This window comes from Piliocolobus tephrosceles, chromosome 1 (genome assembly GCF_002776525.5).
Source record: "Piliocolobus tephrosceles isolate RC106 chromosome 1, ASM277652v3, whole genome shotgun sequence".
Lineage (NCBI taxonomy): Eukaryota > Metazoa > Chordata > Mammalia > Primates > Cercopithecidae > Piliocolobus > Piliocolobus tephrosceles.
This window is the reverse complement of record NC_045434.1, coordinates 117,918,136-117,937,329: the sequence shown is the minus strand read 5'-3', so window position 1 is coordinate 117,937,329 and position 19,194 is coordinate 117,918,136. Positions and strand designations below refer to the sequence as shown.

At 35.0% G+C, this 19,194-nt stretch overlaps 1 protein-coding gene across 7 annotated transcripts in view; it reads left to right on the top strand.

Annotated features, from left to right (window-relative positions):
- Positions 1 to 19,194, top strand: part of RNPC3 (RNA binding region (RNP1, RRM) containing 3) — a 28,809-nt gene that overhangs the window by 7,578 nt on the left and 2,037 nt on the right. For 3 of the 7 annotated variants that reach the window (XM_023190905.2, XM_023190906.2, XM_023190907.2), the window contains 12 exons: positions 1,447 to 1,565; positions 2,503 to 2,586; positions 3,103 to 3,214; positions 3,874 to 3,942; positions 5,094 to 5,236; positions 6,938 to 7,063; positions 8,564 to 8,715; positions 10,480 to 10,641; positions 11,738 to 11,832; positions 12,494 to 12,552; positions 16,937 to 17,069; positions 17,713 to 17,780. In XM_023190905.2, coding sequence (XP_023046673.1) covers positions 1,447 to 1,565; positions 2,503 to 2,586; positions 3,103 to 3,214; positions 3,874 to 3,942; positions 5,094 to 5,236; positions 6,938 to 7,063; positions 8,564 to 8,715; positions 10,480 to 10,641; positions 11,738 to 11,832; positions 12,494 to 12,552; positions 16,937 to 17,069; positions 17,713 to 17,775 — 1,317 coding nt within the window. In that variant the 3' untranslated portion in view covers positions 17,776 to 17,780. The remainder of the gene's footprint in view (positions 1 to 1,446; positions 1,566 to 2,502; positions 2,587 to 3,102; positions 3,215 to 3,873; positions 3,943 to 5,093; positions 5,237 to 6,937; positions 7,064 to 8,563; positions 8,716 to 10,479; positions 10,642 to 11,737; positions 11,833 to 12,493; positions 12,553 to 16,936; positions 17,070 to 17,712; positions 17,781 to 19,194) is intronic. The other 4 variants (XM_023190911.2, XM_023190910.2, XM_023190908.1 and 1 more) reach the window with 3 other exon arrangements.

The following is a 19,194-nucleotide window of genomic DNA, read 5'->3' as shown; positions in this document are numbered from 1 at the left end:
TAACGGAATGCCAGAAAAATATTGTGAGGTTAAGGAACAAGGAGAAAGTACAAAATATTCTCTTATAGATGGGAAAATTAGACTACGATTGTAGTAAGTAATTTTGTGGTATCATTGAAGGTCACCCTACAATTTATGGTGCTGTTATAAATTGAAAGTAAGGCCAGGGAAATTTGTTAGCTTGTTTTCAGCCATTTTCAGCTGCCTGGGTATAAGCAGAGCTGGCATAAAGTGGGATTTAGCCAGATTTTTATTTTCCTCAGTTATAGGAGGTAGTCCTTTAATAAGTACTAAACGCTTGATAGCCTGAGTTTAAAAATAAATTAGGAAATAGTCAAGGAAATGTTTACAGCATTGGCAAAAAAAAAAAAAAAAAAAAAAAAAAAGTATACGTAGGGACCAGCCCCACAGGGTCAGTGGGTTTTTCTCCCCATGTGTTTAGATGAGAGACTGTAGAAATAAAGACATAAGACAGAGGTAAAAGATAGCTGGGCCCGGGCGACCACCACCACCAAGACGCAGAGACCAGTAGTGGCCCCAAATGCCAGGCTGTGCTGATATTTATTGGATACAAGACAAAGGGGCAGGGTAAGGAGTGTGAGCCATCTCCAATGGTAGGTGAGGTCACGTGGGTCACGTGTCCATTGGACAGGGAGTCCTTCCCTGCCTGGCAGCCGAGGCAGAGAGAGAGAGAGCACTTACGCCATTATTTCTGCATATCAGAGACTTTTAGTACTTTCACTGATTTTGCTACTGCTATCTAGAAGGCAGAGCCAGGTGTACAGGATGGAATATGAAAGTGGACTAGGAGCGTGACCACTGAAGCACAGCATCAGAGGGAGACAGGCCTTTGGATAACTGCGGGCAGGCCTGACTGATGTCAGGCCCTCCACAAGAGGTGGAGGAGTAGAGTCTTCTCTAAACTCCCCCAGGGAAAGGGAGACTCCCTTTCCTGGTCCGCTAAGTAGCCGGTGTTTTTCCTTGGCACCGACACTACCACTAGACCACGGTCGGCTTGGCAACAGGCATCTTCCCAGATGCTGGTGTTACTGCTAGACCAAGGAGCCCTCTAGTGGCCCTGTCTGGGTGTGAGAGAGGGCTCACACTTGTCTTCTGGTCACTTCTCACTATGTCCCTTCAGCTCCTATCTCTGTATGGCCGGTTTTTCCTAGGTTATAATTGTAGAGCAAGGATTATTATAATATTGGAATAAAGAGTAATTGCTACAAACTAATGATTAATGACATTCATATATAATCATATCTGTGATATAGATCTACTATAGCTCTTGTTGTTTTATGTATTTTATTATACGGGAACGGCTCGTGTCCCCAGTCTCTTGCCTCAGCACCTGGGTGGCTTGCCGCCCACAGTGTAAACATTGGTCTCTAACAGATCATTTTTAGTACAATTGTGAAATGTTTACTCTTGTTCTTTTAACTCCAGGCATTGACAAGACTCCATCAGCTGAAACTTTTAGGTCATACTTTAGTCGTTGAATTTGCAAAAGAACAAGATCGAGTTCACTCCCCATGTCCCACTTCAGGCTCTGAAAAAAAAAAAAGGTATGTAGATAATACATTTTGTAACATTTTTAAAGTTTTTTTTTTTTTTTTTTAATCAGTTATATAGTTATTGTATTGGTTTCAGACTAGCCAGTAAGTAATTGGAAGAGTAGTGACAGATTTTTCCATTAAATCTAGCACAGTAAAACAATATCTTTATTTTTGCCCCTAATTGTACATTAGGAACCAGATTTAATATTACAGTTTAATCAGTGTGAAGTGGGAAGGGAGTGGGCTGAAATGAATTCATCTTCAACCTTCAATGGAGGGAAAATAACTAGTATAATGTCTTTGTATCAGAGGTAACACAGTGTGATAAGATCAAGACTGGCATTTGGTTTCCAGCTGTGACTTTTTGTGGTACACCTTGACAAATTTGCTTTACACTAGTAGTTCTCAGAGTTTGGTCCCTAGATCAGCTGTATCATCTGTAAACTTGATCAAACTACCGAACCTTGAGCTTTTTTAACCCTGTCTTACTGAATCAGAAACTTCATTGAGGGATGGAAGGGATGGGAAAATGCTCTAGAAGTCTGTGAGTTTTAATAAACTCTCCAACTGATTATGACACACGTTAACGACATTTGATTACCACTATTTTATACCATGTAAACTTTAGTTTTATTTTTGGTCAGTGACAATTATGCCATCTTCATAGTCTTGCTATGAAGAGTAAATGGAAATGTGTAGTGCTGAATAATAATTTTATTATTATAGCACTTCTGTAGTAATAATACTACAGAAGGGATTCAGTGAAGGTTAATTTTAGTTCCCTTCCCATTTCTAGGTGTTTGCTTGAGAAATACTTGAAAGTTTTTGTTTTTTTTTAATCAAACTGTTTTTATAATGACATGTTTGAAAAGGTAATTTATCTTTTTTGTGTGCAGTTTTTCACTCTTTGGAAAGGTAAGATTAACTTTGATTCTGTATGTCCCAGGTCTGACGACCCTGTCGAAGATGATAAAGAAAAAAAAGAACTTGGTTATTTAACAGTGGAAAATGGGATTGCACCAAACCACGGGTTAGCATTTTTATTTGCTTTTCTTTTGCTTTTGTTCTGTGTTGTATACAGATATACAGATATACAGATGTCTTACTGCTTTTTGCTTATTGTATATTGTGATATACAGATATCTTATTATACATTGTGATATACAGATATCTTACTGCTTATTGTATATTGTGTTATATACAGATACCTTATTGCAAATAAGATAATTTAAGATAATTTTAAAAACAAAGATATTTATTGTCATGTATATTTTTAATATGAATCACATTTTGTGTTACGAATTTGTCACTGAATTCATTGCAGAGAAAGCATCTCTTGAAATGTTGAGAGATACAAGGTAAACCTCTGCCAAGACATACAGTAGCTTATTTTTCTTTTTAAATGTACTTTGGATCTTTTAGGAACAAGGTAAATCTAATAGTACTGCATCATTTGAGCAGTGTGTTTGTTACCAGGTTACCTAAAATGAGTTACTGATATGAAATTATTAAAACATAAGCATCTTAAATGTTTTTTATTTTATAGGCTGACTTTTCCTTTAAATTCATGCCTCAAGTATATGTACCCACCACCTTCCAGCACAATCCTTGCAAACATAGTAAATGCCTTGGCAAGTGTGCCTAAGTTCTATGTACAGGTAAGTAGAATAAAACTTTTCCTTAAAGGACTTGTTTATATAGCTTGATACTTTATTTTTCATGCTGATTCTCATAAAAGTAATCAGACTAATTCTAGACAGCTAGTGATACAGTACTTTAAATGTAATTAAATATTTACTACTTTCAAGTAAAGACTTTTATAAGGTATAGTATAAGTGGATACTAATAAACAGAAGCTAGTTTGGGAAATGTAATTTGTGACAATTCTCTATTTAGAATACACCATTAAGTAGAGATTCAGACCCCTGAGCAAATTCTTAAAAATATTGGCAGTAATAACATATTTTTTTGAAGTACAAAGTATAGATGTATTTTAATGTATTTCTCTGTTTTATAATTTTACAATAATTGGGGTAAAGATATAAAATCATTTCAAGTAGGTTTTATATTGCAAGAATATTACATTCTTAGCAACGGGACTAATTGAACATGTAGAATTGACATTTTAGGAAGATTAATCTGAGATACACCAATGCCTTGTTTTACCTTATACAGAGATCATAAAGTCAAGAGATGGGCAGGTCTTCCTTTACACTCGATTAATAAATAGTGTTATTGCAAAATTTCTTAGTATGTAAAATACAAGATGTGAGTTGAATCAATTTATATGTGAATTTAAATGTTTTACCATTTTAAGGTCCTTCATCTTATGAATAAAATGAATTTGCCAACACCTTTTGGACCAATTACTGCGCGACCTCCCATGGTAAGACAGCTCTTAGAATTTTCAAGTTAAAATTTCTTTTCCCGAATGGGATTATTGAGGCTGAATTATACAGGTGTTATAGCAACCTCTGATGTACATTGAAAATAAGGAACAGATATAAAGTAATATGATGATAATAGAAGAACTGAGAACTTTAAGTGAGGAAAAGCCAGAATATGAAAGAAATGCTTTTGGCAATAAAGACTATCATTTCATCCAGCATTGTTAAGTTTTTTGAGCCAAAACATTGTGCCATCCTATGAGGTAGTTACGCTTAACTAGATTACCTAAAGATTTCGTTGTTCTTGTTTTGTCACAAACAGAGCTTTGTTTGCAAAAGACGAAAAAGGGTGCTGGTATTTTTATTAGACTTGACTATGCAAATCTGTCAATAATTTAGAAGTAGGCTATACCTGCTCTTGAATAATTTTAGTTATTATTTTGCTATAGTACTCTTAGTATATTTATAAATAATAGCAATGCAAAATTATTAATACATTGAGTGTTCATATATGAATAGAAGAGAATTTGGTGTGAGATTTGCTACTTTTCTAATGTATGTACTATTAACTTTAGGATTTGTTTGTTGTTTTTGTTTGTTTTTTTGTTTTTGTAACCCCAACACCTACTCAGTGCTTGATATATTACTGGAGAATTAATTAAGATTATACTAACTGCTGTTAACAAATACATTCTTAGTCATTTAATACAATAAAAATGATTTTTGTCATGTCACATCCTTTCCAAAAGTAGAGCAGAGGGATGTTTTGGTCTACTGAGCCATGAAAAACACCTGAATTGTTTTGACCATGTGCCTTCCCAGGTTGATGAAGATATTACTACACAGTCTGCAGATCAGGAAGAAAAAATTATTTGTGGGAGTTTCTAATTGTCTGATTTCATTGGCTATAACTCAGTTACAAGGGAAAATATAACTACAAAGGAGCTTTGAAAATTTAGTTCAGCTGAGGGTGAAGGAAGAAGAGGCACATTTTGTGATCAGCTAGTGATCTGCCATACAGGGTGTTCCCTCAATATGTGTAGAATGTGTTAAAAAAATGTGATAGAAATGAGAATGTAGTATTCAAATGGAGTTTGTTCTATAAATATTTTAGACTGCCATAGTATTTTTGTTTTATTCTTTTAATTAGTATGAAGACTATATGCCGTTGCATGCACCTCTTCCACCCACATCTCCTCAGCCACCTGAGGAACCTCCTTTGCCAGACGAGGATGAGGAATTATCTAGTGAAGAATCAGAATATGAAAGCACTGATGATGAGGACCGACAGAGGTTTGTAACATGAAATATTTGTTTAGTTTCCAAGAAACATAGAATGTAAGAAAGAGACTCTTGCTCTCCCTAGATTTTGTGTTTATAATTCTTCATAGTTTTGGGTGATTAGAATTTGTCCTCAGCCCCCAACACCCCAAGCATATATAGCAGCTATAAATTAAGACCTGAGAATAGATACCAAGACCTAAGTGAAAATTTTTGGATTATGCATAATTTTTTAGATCGATGATTATGGTATTACAAACTACGTTCAAGCCTTGTTATTTGTGGATTCTATATTTGCGAATTGTGCTAAAATTTATTTGTGACTCCAAAATCAATAATTGGTGTGCTTTTTATTTATTATTATTATTCTTATTTTTTCTTTTGACACGGAGTTTTGCTCTTATTGCCCAAGCTGGAGTGCAATGGCGTGATCTCAGCTTACCCCAACTTCCGCCTCCCAGGTTGAAGCGATTTTCCTGCCTCAGCCTCCCGAGTAGCTGGGATTACAGGCATGTGCCACCATGCCCAGATAAATTTTTGTGTTTTTCGTAGAGATGGGGTTTCTCCATGTTGGCCAGGCTGGTCTCGAACTCACACCTCAGGTGATCCACCTGCCTCAGCCTGCCAAAATGCTGGGATTACAGGCATGTACCACCACGCCTGACCTTGATGTGCTTTTTAAAATTTTTGGTGGAAATGGACATTGAGCCATGTGGTGAAAAATTTGAGTCAGTCAACACACAGGTTCCCAGATGATGTCAAATAAAGACACCCTCTAAGAGCCTTTTGTTTCAGTTCTCATACTACAAACAAGTATCCTTTTCATGGTCTATTCAGCACTACCTTTTTTTACATTTTTGAGTTTTTTTGTTGTGACTCTTGTGTTTAAAATGGCCCTCGAGCATGGTGTTGAAGTGCTCTTTAGTGTTCCTGAGCTCAGGAAGGCTATTTCAAACCTGATGGAGAAAATACATGGTTTTCCTTCAGGCCAGAGTTATGGTGGTATTGACTGTGAGTTCAATGCTAATGATTCAATAGTATATATTAAGTAAGGTGTTCTTAGACATAAACATATATTAAACAAGGTAATGTATTGATCAGATGACAAGATGTTGTAAACAAAGGCTTCCAGGAACCTAATCCTGAATTTTCCTAGGGACAGTGATTTAGTGTTTATGGTAACCGTAGAACATAACTAATGCAAATGAACTTCGATTGTGTTCATGTTTTGACAGATGCTTATTCTTCTGGACTTTATTTACCTCAGAATAATTTCTAGAGCAATTCTTTAGGATTTTATACAAAACTATTCATAGTAACTACTGCAGATGAGTTATTCTTTTTATTGATAGTTCTTGACAATCTACGTATTTTATTTAAGGATTCTGACAAACAATAGTACATTGTTAATAATGTTCATGTATATAATCCACAGCCTGACTTAGAACAAAAGTTGCCAAACGGTTGCCATTTTATTTGGGCAACTGCTTATGATGAGACATACATTTTAAAAATTGATAACATGTAATTAAGTCTCTTATTTATCTCTTAATTGATGGTGTTCTATATATTTTATATAAGTAAAACATTTTAAATATTAAATTGTACACCAAAATAACAAATTTAACTTTAATAGAAACAGTGGTAAATAGCTATGCTTCTAGAAAGGAAATTCAACATGTATTTTGTTTATCATTCCTCTCCTCATTGTAGAATGAACAAATTAATGGAACTAGCAAATCTTCAGCCCAAAAGACCTAAAACAATAAAGCAGCGCCATGTGAGAAAAAGGAGAAAAATAAAGGATATGTTGAATACACCTTTGTGTCCTTCACACAGGTAATTTTATTTGAACTATGAAATGAGGGTTTTCATAGTCCCTCATTACTGTCACTAGTGTAATAAATTAGTGAATAATGTCACTAATATAAACGTGAGTGTGTTTATATACAGTTATTTAGTTTCTCTTAACTCTATCACCTGATATCAGACATTTTTTATTTAAAAAATACCAGCTGATAAAAATTCACATATCTTTTCTTGGCACACAGGACCCACCAGAGTGCCTTTAAGTATTTGTTGAATGCATGGTAAAGTTCTCTGCTAAATATTGTGTGTAGTTTAAAGCATGCTTCTAAAGTTTAATGCTGTCTTTTCAAACAGTGAGTTAATAGTCTTAAGGATAATAAGCCAGATGCACAGATGATTATCACATTAGCATTTATAATACATGACATAGGAAATATAAACTAAGAACTAAAAGGTTGTGAGAAAAGAGAGGCCACAGCCAGTTGAGAAATTTGGAAAGGTTGTAAGAGAGAGGAGACATTTGAGCTGGCCCTTTAAGGAGGAGAGACAAAAATTAGGCAGGGAAACTGTAACCTATGTGAATGGAAGAATAAAAGGAAAGTTTCCAGAGGTAAGAAAATTTATTGAATAGGAATAGAAACGATGAAAGAGAAAGCTAGAAGGATTTGAAACCTCCCCTAAATGTTAGGCTGTGAAGTTTGAATTTATTGAAGAAACCATTGGAATGCCATTGATATTTTTAAAAATTAAGAATTCCTTTCGCACTACTTTATCTTGTAATAAACTTCCTAAGGAATTTGCAGATTTGGGATAAGGGTCAAGCCATAGTTATCCAAGAATGTTAGTAGATATAAGTTACCTTTCCATTGTGTTTTGCACATTTTATTATAGTCCAGAAGTTGTCAGTAAAATGATACTTGTTTTATACATGTTTGAATTATTTTACCTTTTTTTCCCTTTGAATCTCTATAGTGACACTGAACAATAGAAATTAATGTGAGCCACATTAAAATTGTATGAAGACATAATGTAAAATATCTTGATAACTTTTTATATTGATTATATGTGGAAATAATATTTTCGATATAATGAGAAATAATAAGTTATCAATATTTCTTTTCATGGTTTTAATGTGACTATTGACAATTTTAAGTCATCAAAATCTAGTGTTATCTATATGTGTAAAATATCAAACATAGAATGCACTATTTTGCATATTGGTAAGTATCCTGGGGTTTAGAATCAAAAGTCATCAAATCTCTGTCATTTCCAGAATGACCTTATACAAATTATTAACATTGCTGAACCTCAGTCTTTTTATGTGTAAACTAATAATTTATTAGTCACCTATATGAGAGCATTAAAGTTTATTAAACTAATAAATTTAAGTCACTCACTTTATTCAATATAAAAAGTGTAGTGAATCCTTTGTCAGTGTTAACTTTTACAATTTAAAGTAAACTTGAAATAATATTTTACTCAGGATTTTATTTGCAATTACAAACTAATGCTATGATTGTTTTTAAATAGCAGCTTACATCCAGTGCTGTTACCTTCGGATGTATTTGACCAACCACAACCTGTAGGTAATAAAAGAATTGAATTCCATATATCTACTGACATGCCAGCTGCATTTAAGAAAGATTTAGAGAAGGAACAAAATTGTGAGGAAAAGAATCATGGTAAGGATATTCTAGTTACTTCACATGCTGAAATCAATTTTTTGTGTTAGAATTAAATTTTACATATAATGTTTTGTATTTTAGTATTTGTCAACTTTATTTAAAATATGCAATTAGTGTTTCCTCAAAATCATGGAATAATATCCACTTTCAACTTTTTTATATAACAGAAATTGATGGTAAATGGTGAGATTGTCACTGTTACCCTTTGCTAGTAATGACCTCTAGAATGAAATTTAGTGCTTTTTGCTGATATTTACACTAAAAATATAATGGAGTATATTTTATTGACTTTTTCATTGCTTGTTTCATGTGGTGGCCTATGGTTTTATTATAATATTATTGGTTAGAAAACAAGCAATGTGACTATTTTGTGAGTTGTAGACATAATGTAATGTATATATTTTTAATCCAAAAGACATGGACGATTGTTGCCAAAAAAGCTATTCTTAAGTTTAAAAAAAAGTATTGAAATTACAGATTTTTTTTGCTTATTTTAATCACAGATTTGATATTATAATGGTGTTCTTTTGTTCTTTAAGTCTTTATTTTGAAATTTCTGAAATAATCCCAGTTGATCGGAATGTAAGCAAAACAAAGTAAAATTGTTAAAAAGTTAACACCTCAAACCTCATTCTCTTCTGTCCTACTACCTAGAGGCAAATACCGTTAACTATTTGTTATGTGTATGTACGTACGTGTGTGTGTGTGTGTGTGTGTGTGTGTATCCTTCCAGACCTTATCCTGTACATGTAAACACATTTCTATCTTATTTTTTAAATGAGCATTATGTTTTGATGATATTTATCATTCGCTCAGTAGTGACTTGTTGAAAGTTTGTTATCTAGCAGCCTCCATGGACAAGTTTGCCATGGTCTCTTTTTTGAAGTTTACAATCTAGTTTGGGGTAGCTTACTATGTCAAAATATAACCATATACTTTACATTTTTTGGCTGTATAATAGACCGTAATATAATTTTGTCAATATTTTATCATGCATTTTTCATAGAAGTTGAGGTTGTTTCCCTTCTACTATTACAGAAAATAGTGAAATATGTCTTTGTGCATGTATCTTTGAGCACTTGTGTGAATATAGGATAGAATTCTAGTAAGTATTGCAAACATAGTGAGTGAAAAACTGTGACTAGTTTTCATTCCTGTGTTGGATGGTGAGTGTGAACGTAGTGCCTTTTCAGGTAGCACCTCTTTTGTGCGTTTATTTAACATTTTTCTTTTTATAAATTTTTCTTATCTCATGGCTAGTCACCCTTTAACACAATTTTTTTACTATTTGAACCTTTATAGAAAATGTTTACCGGCTGGGCGCGGTGGCTCAAGCCTGTAATCCCAGCACTTTGGGAGGCCGAGATGGGCAGATCACAAGGTCAGGAGATCGAGACCATCCTGGCTAACACAGTGAAACCCCGTCTCTACTAAAAAATACAAAAAACTAGCCGGGCGAGGTAGCAGGCTCCTGTAGTCCCAGCTACTTGGGAGGCTGAGGCAGGAGAATGGCGTAAACTCGAAAGGCGGAGCTTGCAGTGAGCTGAGATCTGGCCACTGCACTCCAGTTTGGGCAATAGAGCGAGACTCCGTCTCAAAAAAAAAAAAGAAAATGTTTACATATGCTTCTTTCAGTATATGGAGAAACACCAAAGAATTTTAGTGCCTAAAGATATATTATTAAATATAAAATGGGGGGAGGGGTAGAAAGTGTTTTTAAAGGAGAGATTCTTATGGTTAATGTTAACATTGAACTCTTAGATTTACCTGCTACTGAAGTTGATGCATCCAATATAGGATTTGGAAAAATCTTCCCCAAACCTAATTTGGACATCACAGAGGAGATTAAAGAAGACTCTGATGAAATGCCATCGGAATGTATTTCCAGAAGGGAATTGGAGAAGGGCAGAATTTCTAGAGAAGGTAATATCACGAAATAAACTAAGCACATATTCCATTTTACATATCTTTGACTTTACAGAAACAAAACAAATCTTTCATGCCATTTACCTTAAGGCACATACTTTAGAACATCTCTCCGATTAATGTTTGTAATCACTTCTTCTGTTTTTTTTTAAATACTCATACTTTATAGTGGAAGGAACGTTTCTTTCCATACAGTGTTTCCAGTCTATATTTGGGAAAAATTTTTGTTTTCATTCCTAAAACTTTTATGTGTCATTTAAAGTAAGTCAGTGTGTCCTACAAGTCTGGTGTTATATTTTCCAAATGCAGCCAATAGACTGTCACAAATACTGTGTCTGAGATACATACAAAGTGATTATTTAAAAAACATGGTGATTAGAAATCTATGATTTTAGGATTTTATATCCTAACACGATAGTTTTCTACTTCTCAAAGACTTGCTGTTTTAGTATATTGTCAGAAAATATTTAGAGGCTTTAGATTGATGTGTAGTACACAATTTTTCCTACAGTAATGGGAAATAGACTTCCAGCTAGGATTTTTACACAAAACATCTATCTAATTTTCTAGAACAGACTCCTGACATTAAATGAGAGGAGCTATACAGGGGTTCTTAGGCCATGGTTTGTCCGAGATGCCTGATATCATGCTTACTTCATTCTTGTATTTAAATATGGAGGTGGCTGATGGTTTGGGAAATTCACTTTAAGCAAAATAATTACCCAAATCAATTAGCATATATACTTTACCTTTTTTTTATAACATGACTCATCTTAATGGAGTTTTAATAGCAGATATTTTATTGGACAAATTTTAGTTACTCTAGAAGTCTGAAATTTTTTAAACAAAAGTTTTTTATATGTATAAAAAAAGTTTTTTGTATGTATAAAAAAAAGTTTTTTATATAATCAATTCAGATTTTCAGTGAGTATATTTAAACCCATTTGTAACATTGTTACTAATTTTATGGTTTTAACATTTTCATAAAGCTTAATTTGTCTATTTAACAGTTATATTTGAATATGATAATTATATTTAAAAACTTGGTTAAAATATTTTAATTTTATATCTTTGTTTTTTGTTTTTTAATAAGAAATGGAAACACTTTCAGTTTTCAGAAGTTATGAACCTGGTGAACCAAACTGTAGAATTTATGTAAAGAATTTAGCTAAACATGTTCAAGAAAAGGTAGGTATAAATTGATTTTTGTTCATGTAAATGAAAATAATTTGAAGGTTTTATACTTGATATGTTAAAGTCTGTGTGAAACTACCTTTAAGAATGTGTTTTTTGTTTTTGTTTTTTGTTTTTTGTTTTTTACTGTGCTTCAGGACATGACAAATTATTGTTTAGTATTTCCAGGTTAATTTTTTGTTAAAATAATATTCTCATAGCTTGGCTTCTCTGGCAGTAAATACTGAGGCAGAGTTTGGGGTATGTATTAATTTCCTAGGGCTAAGTGGCTGAAACAACAGAGATGTGTTGTCTCACAGTTCTGGAGGCAAACTGAAGTCAAAAGTGTGGCAGGATTGGTTCATTCTCAGGGCTTTGAGTGAAAGATCTGTTCTGTGCCTCTCCCATAGCTTCTGCTGGTATGCAGAAGCTGGCGATCTTTCACCTTCCTTGGCTTGTGGCAGCGTCATCACAATTTCTGCCTTTGTACCTAGCGTACTCCCTTTGTGAGTATCTGTGTCCAAATTTTCCCTTTTGAAAGGCCACCAGTCATATTAGATTAAAGCCTACCTTAGTCCAGTATGACCTCTTCTATTGATGTATTGATGTATTTATTTATTTATTAACAGTTTTTTTCCCCCTGGCTTTGTTATTTGTCTTCTTACTGAAATTCTAGGACCTTAAATATATTTTTGGAAGATATGTTGACTTTTCATCAGAAACACAGCGGATCATGTAAGTGACAGTAAAATACAATCTTAGATTATGTTTTGTTTTTATCTGTTACAAATTTACTATTTTAATTCCATCATTTTCCTTTTTGAGATAAAAATTGTATGAAAAAGTTGGTCTATGCTGTTGCACTATTGATCTTTTAAGATGTCTAGAATAGGAGTTAGCAAACGTTTTCCATAAATGGGCAGATAGTAAAAATTTAATATTTTTATTTTGTTGCAGACCATACTGTGTCTGTTGGAACTATTCAGTTCTGTAGTTATATTATGAAGGCAGCCATAAAACCTGAATGAATATTCATGGCTGTGTTCTAATAAAACTCTTTGCAGAAACAGGCCTGTGATACATTCTGACCTTAATCTTCTCTCTAAATACATGGTTCTCAGACTTTAACATTGCACAAGAATCACCTGGAGAGCCTGGAAAAACAGTTTTATAGGCCCACCTGCAGAGAGTCTGGTTTTCTAGGTTTCATGGGTAAGACTCATGAATTTGTGTTTCTGAAAAGCTCCTGGATGATGCTGAAGCTTCTGATCCAAAGACTGTGCTTTGAAAATGATTCTTTCAATGAATCATCCAGGAATGTATAGCAGTGAGGCAAAACTTTATAGATTCTTACTCTGACAGTAAATTGTCATCTTTTAAAAGAACTTCATTGAGCAAGGGTTCCAGTTTTGTGAAAGCAAAAGAGAGGGTTGTGATTTATAAATGTTATAAAAGCTAATGTGTTAGTCTCTTTTCACACTGCTGATAAAGACATACCTGAGAATGGGCAATTTACAAAGGAAAGAGGTTTAATGGAAAACTCACAGTTCCATGAAGCCAGGGAAGCCTCACAATCATGGCAGAAGGCAAGGAAGAGCAAGTCACATTTTATGTGGCTGGTAGCAGGCAAAAAGAGAGACAGCTTGTGCAGGGAAACTCCCATTTTTTTTTAAAACCATCAGATCTTGAGACTCCTTCACTACCATGAGAACAGTGCCAGAAAGACCCATTCCTATAATTCAATCACCTCCCACAGAGTTCCTCCCACTACACATGGGAATTGTGGGAGTTACAATTCAAGATGAGATTTGGGTGGGGACACAGAGTCAAACCATATCATTCTGCCCCCACCCCTCCCAAATCTCATGTCCTCACATTTCAAAACGAATCCTGCCTTCCCAACAGTCCCCCAAAGTCTCAACTCATTTCAGCATTAATTCAAAAGCCCACAGTCCAAAGTCTCATTGGAAACAAGGCAAGTCCCTTTTGCCTAGGAGCCTGTAAAATTGAAAGCAAGTTACTTACTTCCTAGATACAATGAGGGTACAGGCATTGGGTAAATACAGCCATTCCAAATGGGAGAAATTGGCCAAAACAAGGGTGCTATGGGCCCTGGAGAAATCATCCAAACCAGAGGGTCTACAGCCCTTGTGCAAGTCCAGAATCCAGCGGGAAAATCAAATCTTAAAGCTCCAAGGATCTCCTTTGATTCCGTGTCTCATATTCGGCTCATGCTGATGCAAGAATTGGGTTCCCATGGCAGCTCCACTCCTGTGACTTTGCAGAGTACAGCCTCCCTCCCAGTTGCTTTCATGGGCTGGCATTGAGTGTCTGCAGCTTTTCCAGGTGAATGGTGCAAGCTGTCAGTGGATCTACCATTCTGGGGTCTGGAGGACGGTGGCCCTCTTACCACAGTTCTGCTAGGTGGTGCCCTAATAGCAACTCTGTGTGGGGACCCCAACCCCACATTTTCCTTCTGCGCTGCCCTAGCTCATGAGAGCCCCATCCCTGCAGCAAACTTCTGCCTGGACATCCAGCATTTCCATATATCCTCTGAAATCCCGGTGGAGGCTCCGAAACCCCAGTTCTTGACATCTCTGCACTGCCAGGCTCATCACCATGTGGGAGCTGCCAAGGCTTGAGGTTTGCACCCTCTGAAGCTACCACCCAAGCTCTGTGGTGGCCCCTTTCAGCCACAGCTGCAGTGTCTGGGAGGCAGAGCACCAAGTCCCTAGGCTGCACACACCACAGGTACCCTGGGCCAGGCCCTAGAAATCACTTTTCCTTCCTAGGCCTCAGGTGATGGGAGGGGCTCCCATGAGACCTCTAACATGCCCTGGAGACATTTTCATCATTTTCTTGGGGATTAATATCAGGCTCATCATTACTTATGCAGATTTCTAGACCTGGCTTGAATTTCTTCTCTTTCTTTTCTGTTGCATTGTCAGACTGCAAAATTTCTGAACTTTTATAGTGTTTACTTTTAAAACTAAATGCCTTTAATAGCACCCAAGTCACCTCTTGAATACTTTGCTGCTTAGAGATTTCTTCCAACAGATACCCTAAATCATCTCTCTCAAGTTCAAAATTCCATAAATCTCTAGGTCAGGGGCAAAATGCCACCAGTGTCTTTTTATTTTAAAACCATCAAACCTTGTGAGGCTCATTTACTATCACAAGAACACAAGAAAGACCCACCCATGTAATTTAGTCACCTGTAACAGCATTCCTCCCATGACACATGGGAATGTAGGAGTTACAATTCAAAAGAGATTTGGGGACACAGAACGAAACCATATCAGCTAATGTTTGGAGTTAGAATTTCATTCTTTACAATACTGTATTTGTTAATTCTAAAGTATGAAAGACTCCCTGTCATATAAATTAAAAGTAAGAAGAAGTAGAAAGGATAAGGTAAGAGGCTTTTGAGTGCAGATAAAATAAAGAAGTGACTGTAACTAAGTTTTGTTTTAATCTTCAAGTGACGTCAATACTTTAAAAATCTTATCTGGCCTATGTGTTTTTTTTAGATAGGTATACACAAATGAAACCATGTTTTACAATTCTCTATATTCATTAGGGACAAATATATCTTATCAGGATGCCAAAATATTTTTTCTTTTGCTGGTCATGCAAAATGCTAGGTCTTTTTCTTTGTTGCCATCTCTGAGTCATGATTATAAGAAAAAAATAATAATTCACTGCATTTTTTTGATAGTTTTTTATGTTGTATTATTTTGGTAGTCTCATAGACTAAATATTAGGTAATATTTCAGTTGTAAATTACAATCTGATTTTTCTAAGTAGCGTTTGATTTTCTTTCAAAAATTTCAAAAAAATGAATACACTATGGAATGGATCACTATATTAGGAAGTTAAAAATTTGGTTTGTGTTTCTGACTTTAGATCTTAGCTGTCTGCTTTGAAGTCACTCACTGTCTCTAGACATCACCTATAAAATTATGGTTTTGAGTAGATAATTGAGGTTCCTTTCTACTTGGAAGTTCTGTAATTGCTTATAATAATATAATGAACTCTAGGCCAGGCGTGGTGGCTCACGTCTGTAATCCCAGCACATTGGGAGGCCAAAGTGGGTGGGATCACTTGAGGTCAGGAGTTAAGACCAGCCTGGTCTACATAATGAAACCCTATCTCTACTAAAAATACAAAAATTAGCCAGGTGTGGTGGCAGACACCTGTAATCCCAGCTACCCGGGGGGGCTGAGGAAGGAGAATTGCTTAAACCCAGGAGGTGGAGGTTGCAGTGAGCCAAGATTACGCCACTGCATTCCAACCTGGGCAACCGAGTGGGACTCTGTCTCAAAAAATAAATAAATAAATAGATAAATTTAAAAAAACATAATAATATAATGAATTCTATAATTGTTTATAACTGGCTGTTAATCCTTTCTATTTTTCCATTCTTGGTTATATAGTGTTTCTTTGTTTTGTTTTGTTTTGTTTCTTTTTAATCACTTGAGCAGGTAGTGCCAGATTGAAAGGCACTTAAAAAATTGAGATAAATAATAATTTAAGAAGTTTGCAGACGGGCACCGTGGTTCACGCCTGTCATCCTAGCGCTTTGGGAGGCCGAGGCAGGTAGATCACAAGGTCAGGAGATAGAGACCATCCTGGCTAACACAGTGAAGCCCCGTCTCTACGAAAAATACAAAAAATTAGCCGAATGTGGTGGCGAGCACCTGTAGTCCAGGTACTCCGGAGGCTGAGGCAGGAGAATGGCATGAACCCAGGAGGAGGAGCTTGCAGTGAGCCGAGATTGCACCACTGCACTCCAGCCTGAGTGACAGAGCGAGACTCCGTCTCAAAAAAAAAAAAAAGTTTGCTTTTCTAGTTACTAGTAGTATAATTTTTAAATCACATACTTTTATGATAGTTGAGAATAATTAAAAATACATCTTAAACAAATACTACCTACTTGTAGAATCAGTTTTAGTGCAAGAACTGAAATACATTTTTAGAAAACTGAATAATTAATGTGCCTATCAAATGTTTTAGTCACTTTTATTTGAAATAGCAACATTTTAAATTGTTCAACACATTTTCATTCACATCATTGAAACTAACATTCTTTGAATCAAAGCTCTTTTCTTCCTTCTAGGTTTGATATACGTTTGATGAAAGAAGGTCGTATGAAAGGACAAGCTTTCATTGGACTTCCTAATGAAAAAGCAGCAGCAAAAGCCTTAAAGGAAGCTAATGGATATGTGCTTTTTGGAAAACCCATGGTGGTTGTATCCTTTAAATCCATCTATTTCAAAACTATAATTTTTAGAAGGGTATAACTGAAATTAATTTTCGTGTTACCCTTAAGAAATTTCCACAATTGGCATTCTAGCAGTAGTTATTCATTCAGTTACAGTTAAACCCACCTTACTGAGTCAAATGACAGTGTTATTTAGGTTTTTAGTAAAGGAGCTTCAGCAGCATGAAGTTGTTCTATTTCAGCCAAGTTTTAAATGTTTCACTTATGCAGCTCAAAAGTACACAGTTATACGAAGAGACTAGAGTATCCAGAAGTACATTTGGAGTCATAAAAGAACTAATTCATTTTATCATTTTATTGTAATTTATATTTCTACATGAGAATTTTAATAACCAGAGTATATCGTTGATTAACCATCTTGCTTTTAGTAATCAATGCAGTTTGCAAACTAGAAATCAGCAAGATAGGTAAAGAAACAAAGGCCCAGGTATAAAAAATAATGACTATAAAGGAAAAGTTAATTATTAATTTCCTCTCAAGTCATGGAGTCAGGAGACACTCAAGGTAAATTAAAAAACCATACTCCCACCATACATTAGAACGTTTTTGAGAATTATTTAGAAAAGATTACTTGCATATTCGTGAAGGAAACCTTAATTTTAAATTATTAGCAGTTTGCTCGATCTGCTAGACCAAAACAAGATCCTAAGGAAGGAAAAAGAGTTAAAAATTAATAAAGGTAAGTGTGAATAAAATGTAATAAAAATACAAGACTAATTCTTTAGATACAATTAAGAATAAAAGTTTGATAGAGTAGTAATTTGGGTATCTCTTATGTATTTTTAAAGGAAATATCTGTGCAGTTAAGTCCCACTAAACTTCAAAACTGTAACTACAGATTAAAACCCATTTATACTTAAAAATTAAGTTTGGAGAATGAATCTTATAAAGGGAGTGTGCCAGTTACTCTTTTTTTAACTTTTTCTGCCCATAGTAAATCAGTAGTTCTTAAACTCTAATATGTATCATAATCACTTGGAGAGCTTAATAAAACACAAATATGTAGGTTCCTTCCTTCCCTGAAAGAGTTTTTGATTTGGTAGGTCTGATGTGGGGACCTAGGGAAGCTAGTTATACCAGTTTTCCTTTTAATGAGGGGATTTCCAGGATGCTGGACATTTAGTCCTGAAATGGGGAATGTGTCTGGCAAGCCAGGACAAGTTGGTCACCCTTGTTGGCACCTGAAAATTTGCAAAATTAATGAGTTTTAAGGTAATCATGAGGCATCTGATCCAGAGACCACAGCTTGAAAACTCCTTGAATAAACACTTACAGATACATTTTCTAACTCTTAAAATTAACCTAAAGTAAATGTTAAAATAAAAGGTCAAACTGTTATTAAAAATAATTCTGGCTGAGGACGGTGGCTCACCCCTGTAATTTCAGCAATTTGGGACGTGAAAGTGGGCAGATTACAAGGTCTAGGGATCAAGACTATCCTGGCCAAAATGGTGAAACCGTGTCTCTACTAAAAATACAAAAATTAGCTGGGTGTGGTGGTGCATACCTGTAGTCTCAGCTACGTGGACTGCTGAAGCAGGAGAATCTCTTGAACCTGGGAGGCGGAGGTTGCAGTGAGCCGGGATCATGCCACTGCACTCCAGCCTGGCGACAGAGGAAGACTCCAACCAAAAAAAAAAAAAAAAATTTCTACAGTGCTGAGTATATAAAATTATTAACACACTTCACAACAATGTATGTTTGTAGACTTACATCTTTTTTGTCTTTAAAACAAGTAATTTTAGTGCATACTTAATTTGATGATTAAATATGATAGAATTAAGCATTTTAAATGTTGATATTTGCTACATTGTTGAAGAAATAAGTGGAAATATATTCGTTTGTTTTTTATTTAAATTTTTCTTCCTCTGTAAACTAAAAGATCATGAAGTAAATTGGTCACAATCACAGTTGGTGTTTAATTGACAAATATGAGTATATAAGAGAAAATTTTGTTTAATGTTTAGTCCCTCTGAGATGGCTTGAATATTTGAATTGTGTTGTATGTCTATACTGGGTAGTCACAAGTCTTATAAACACTTTAGAGGAAAGATGGATTTCAGTCTGTATTTTTAAAAAATCATTTATTTGTA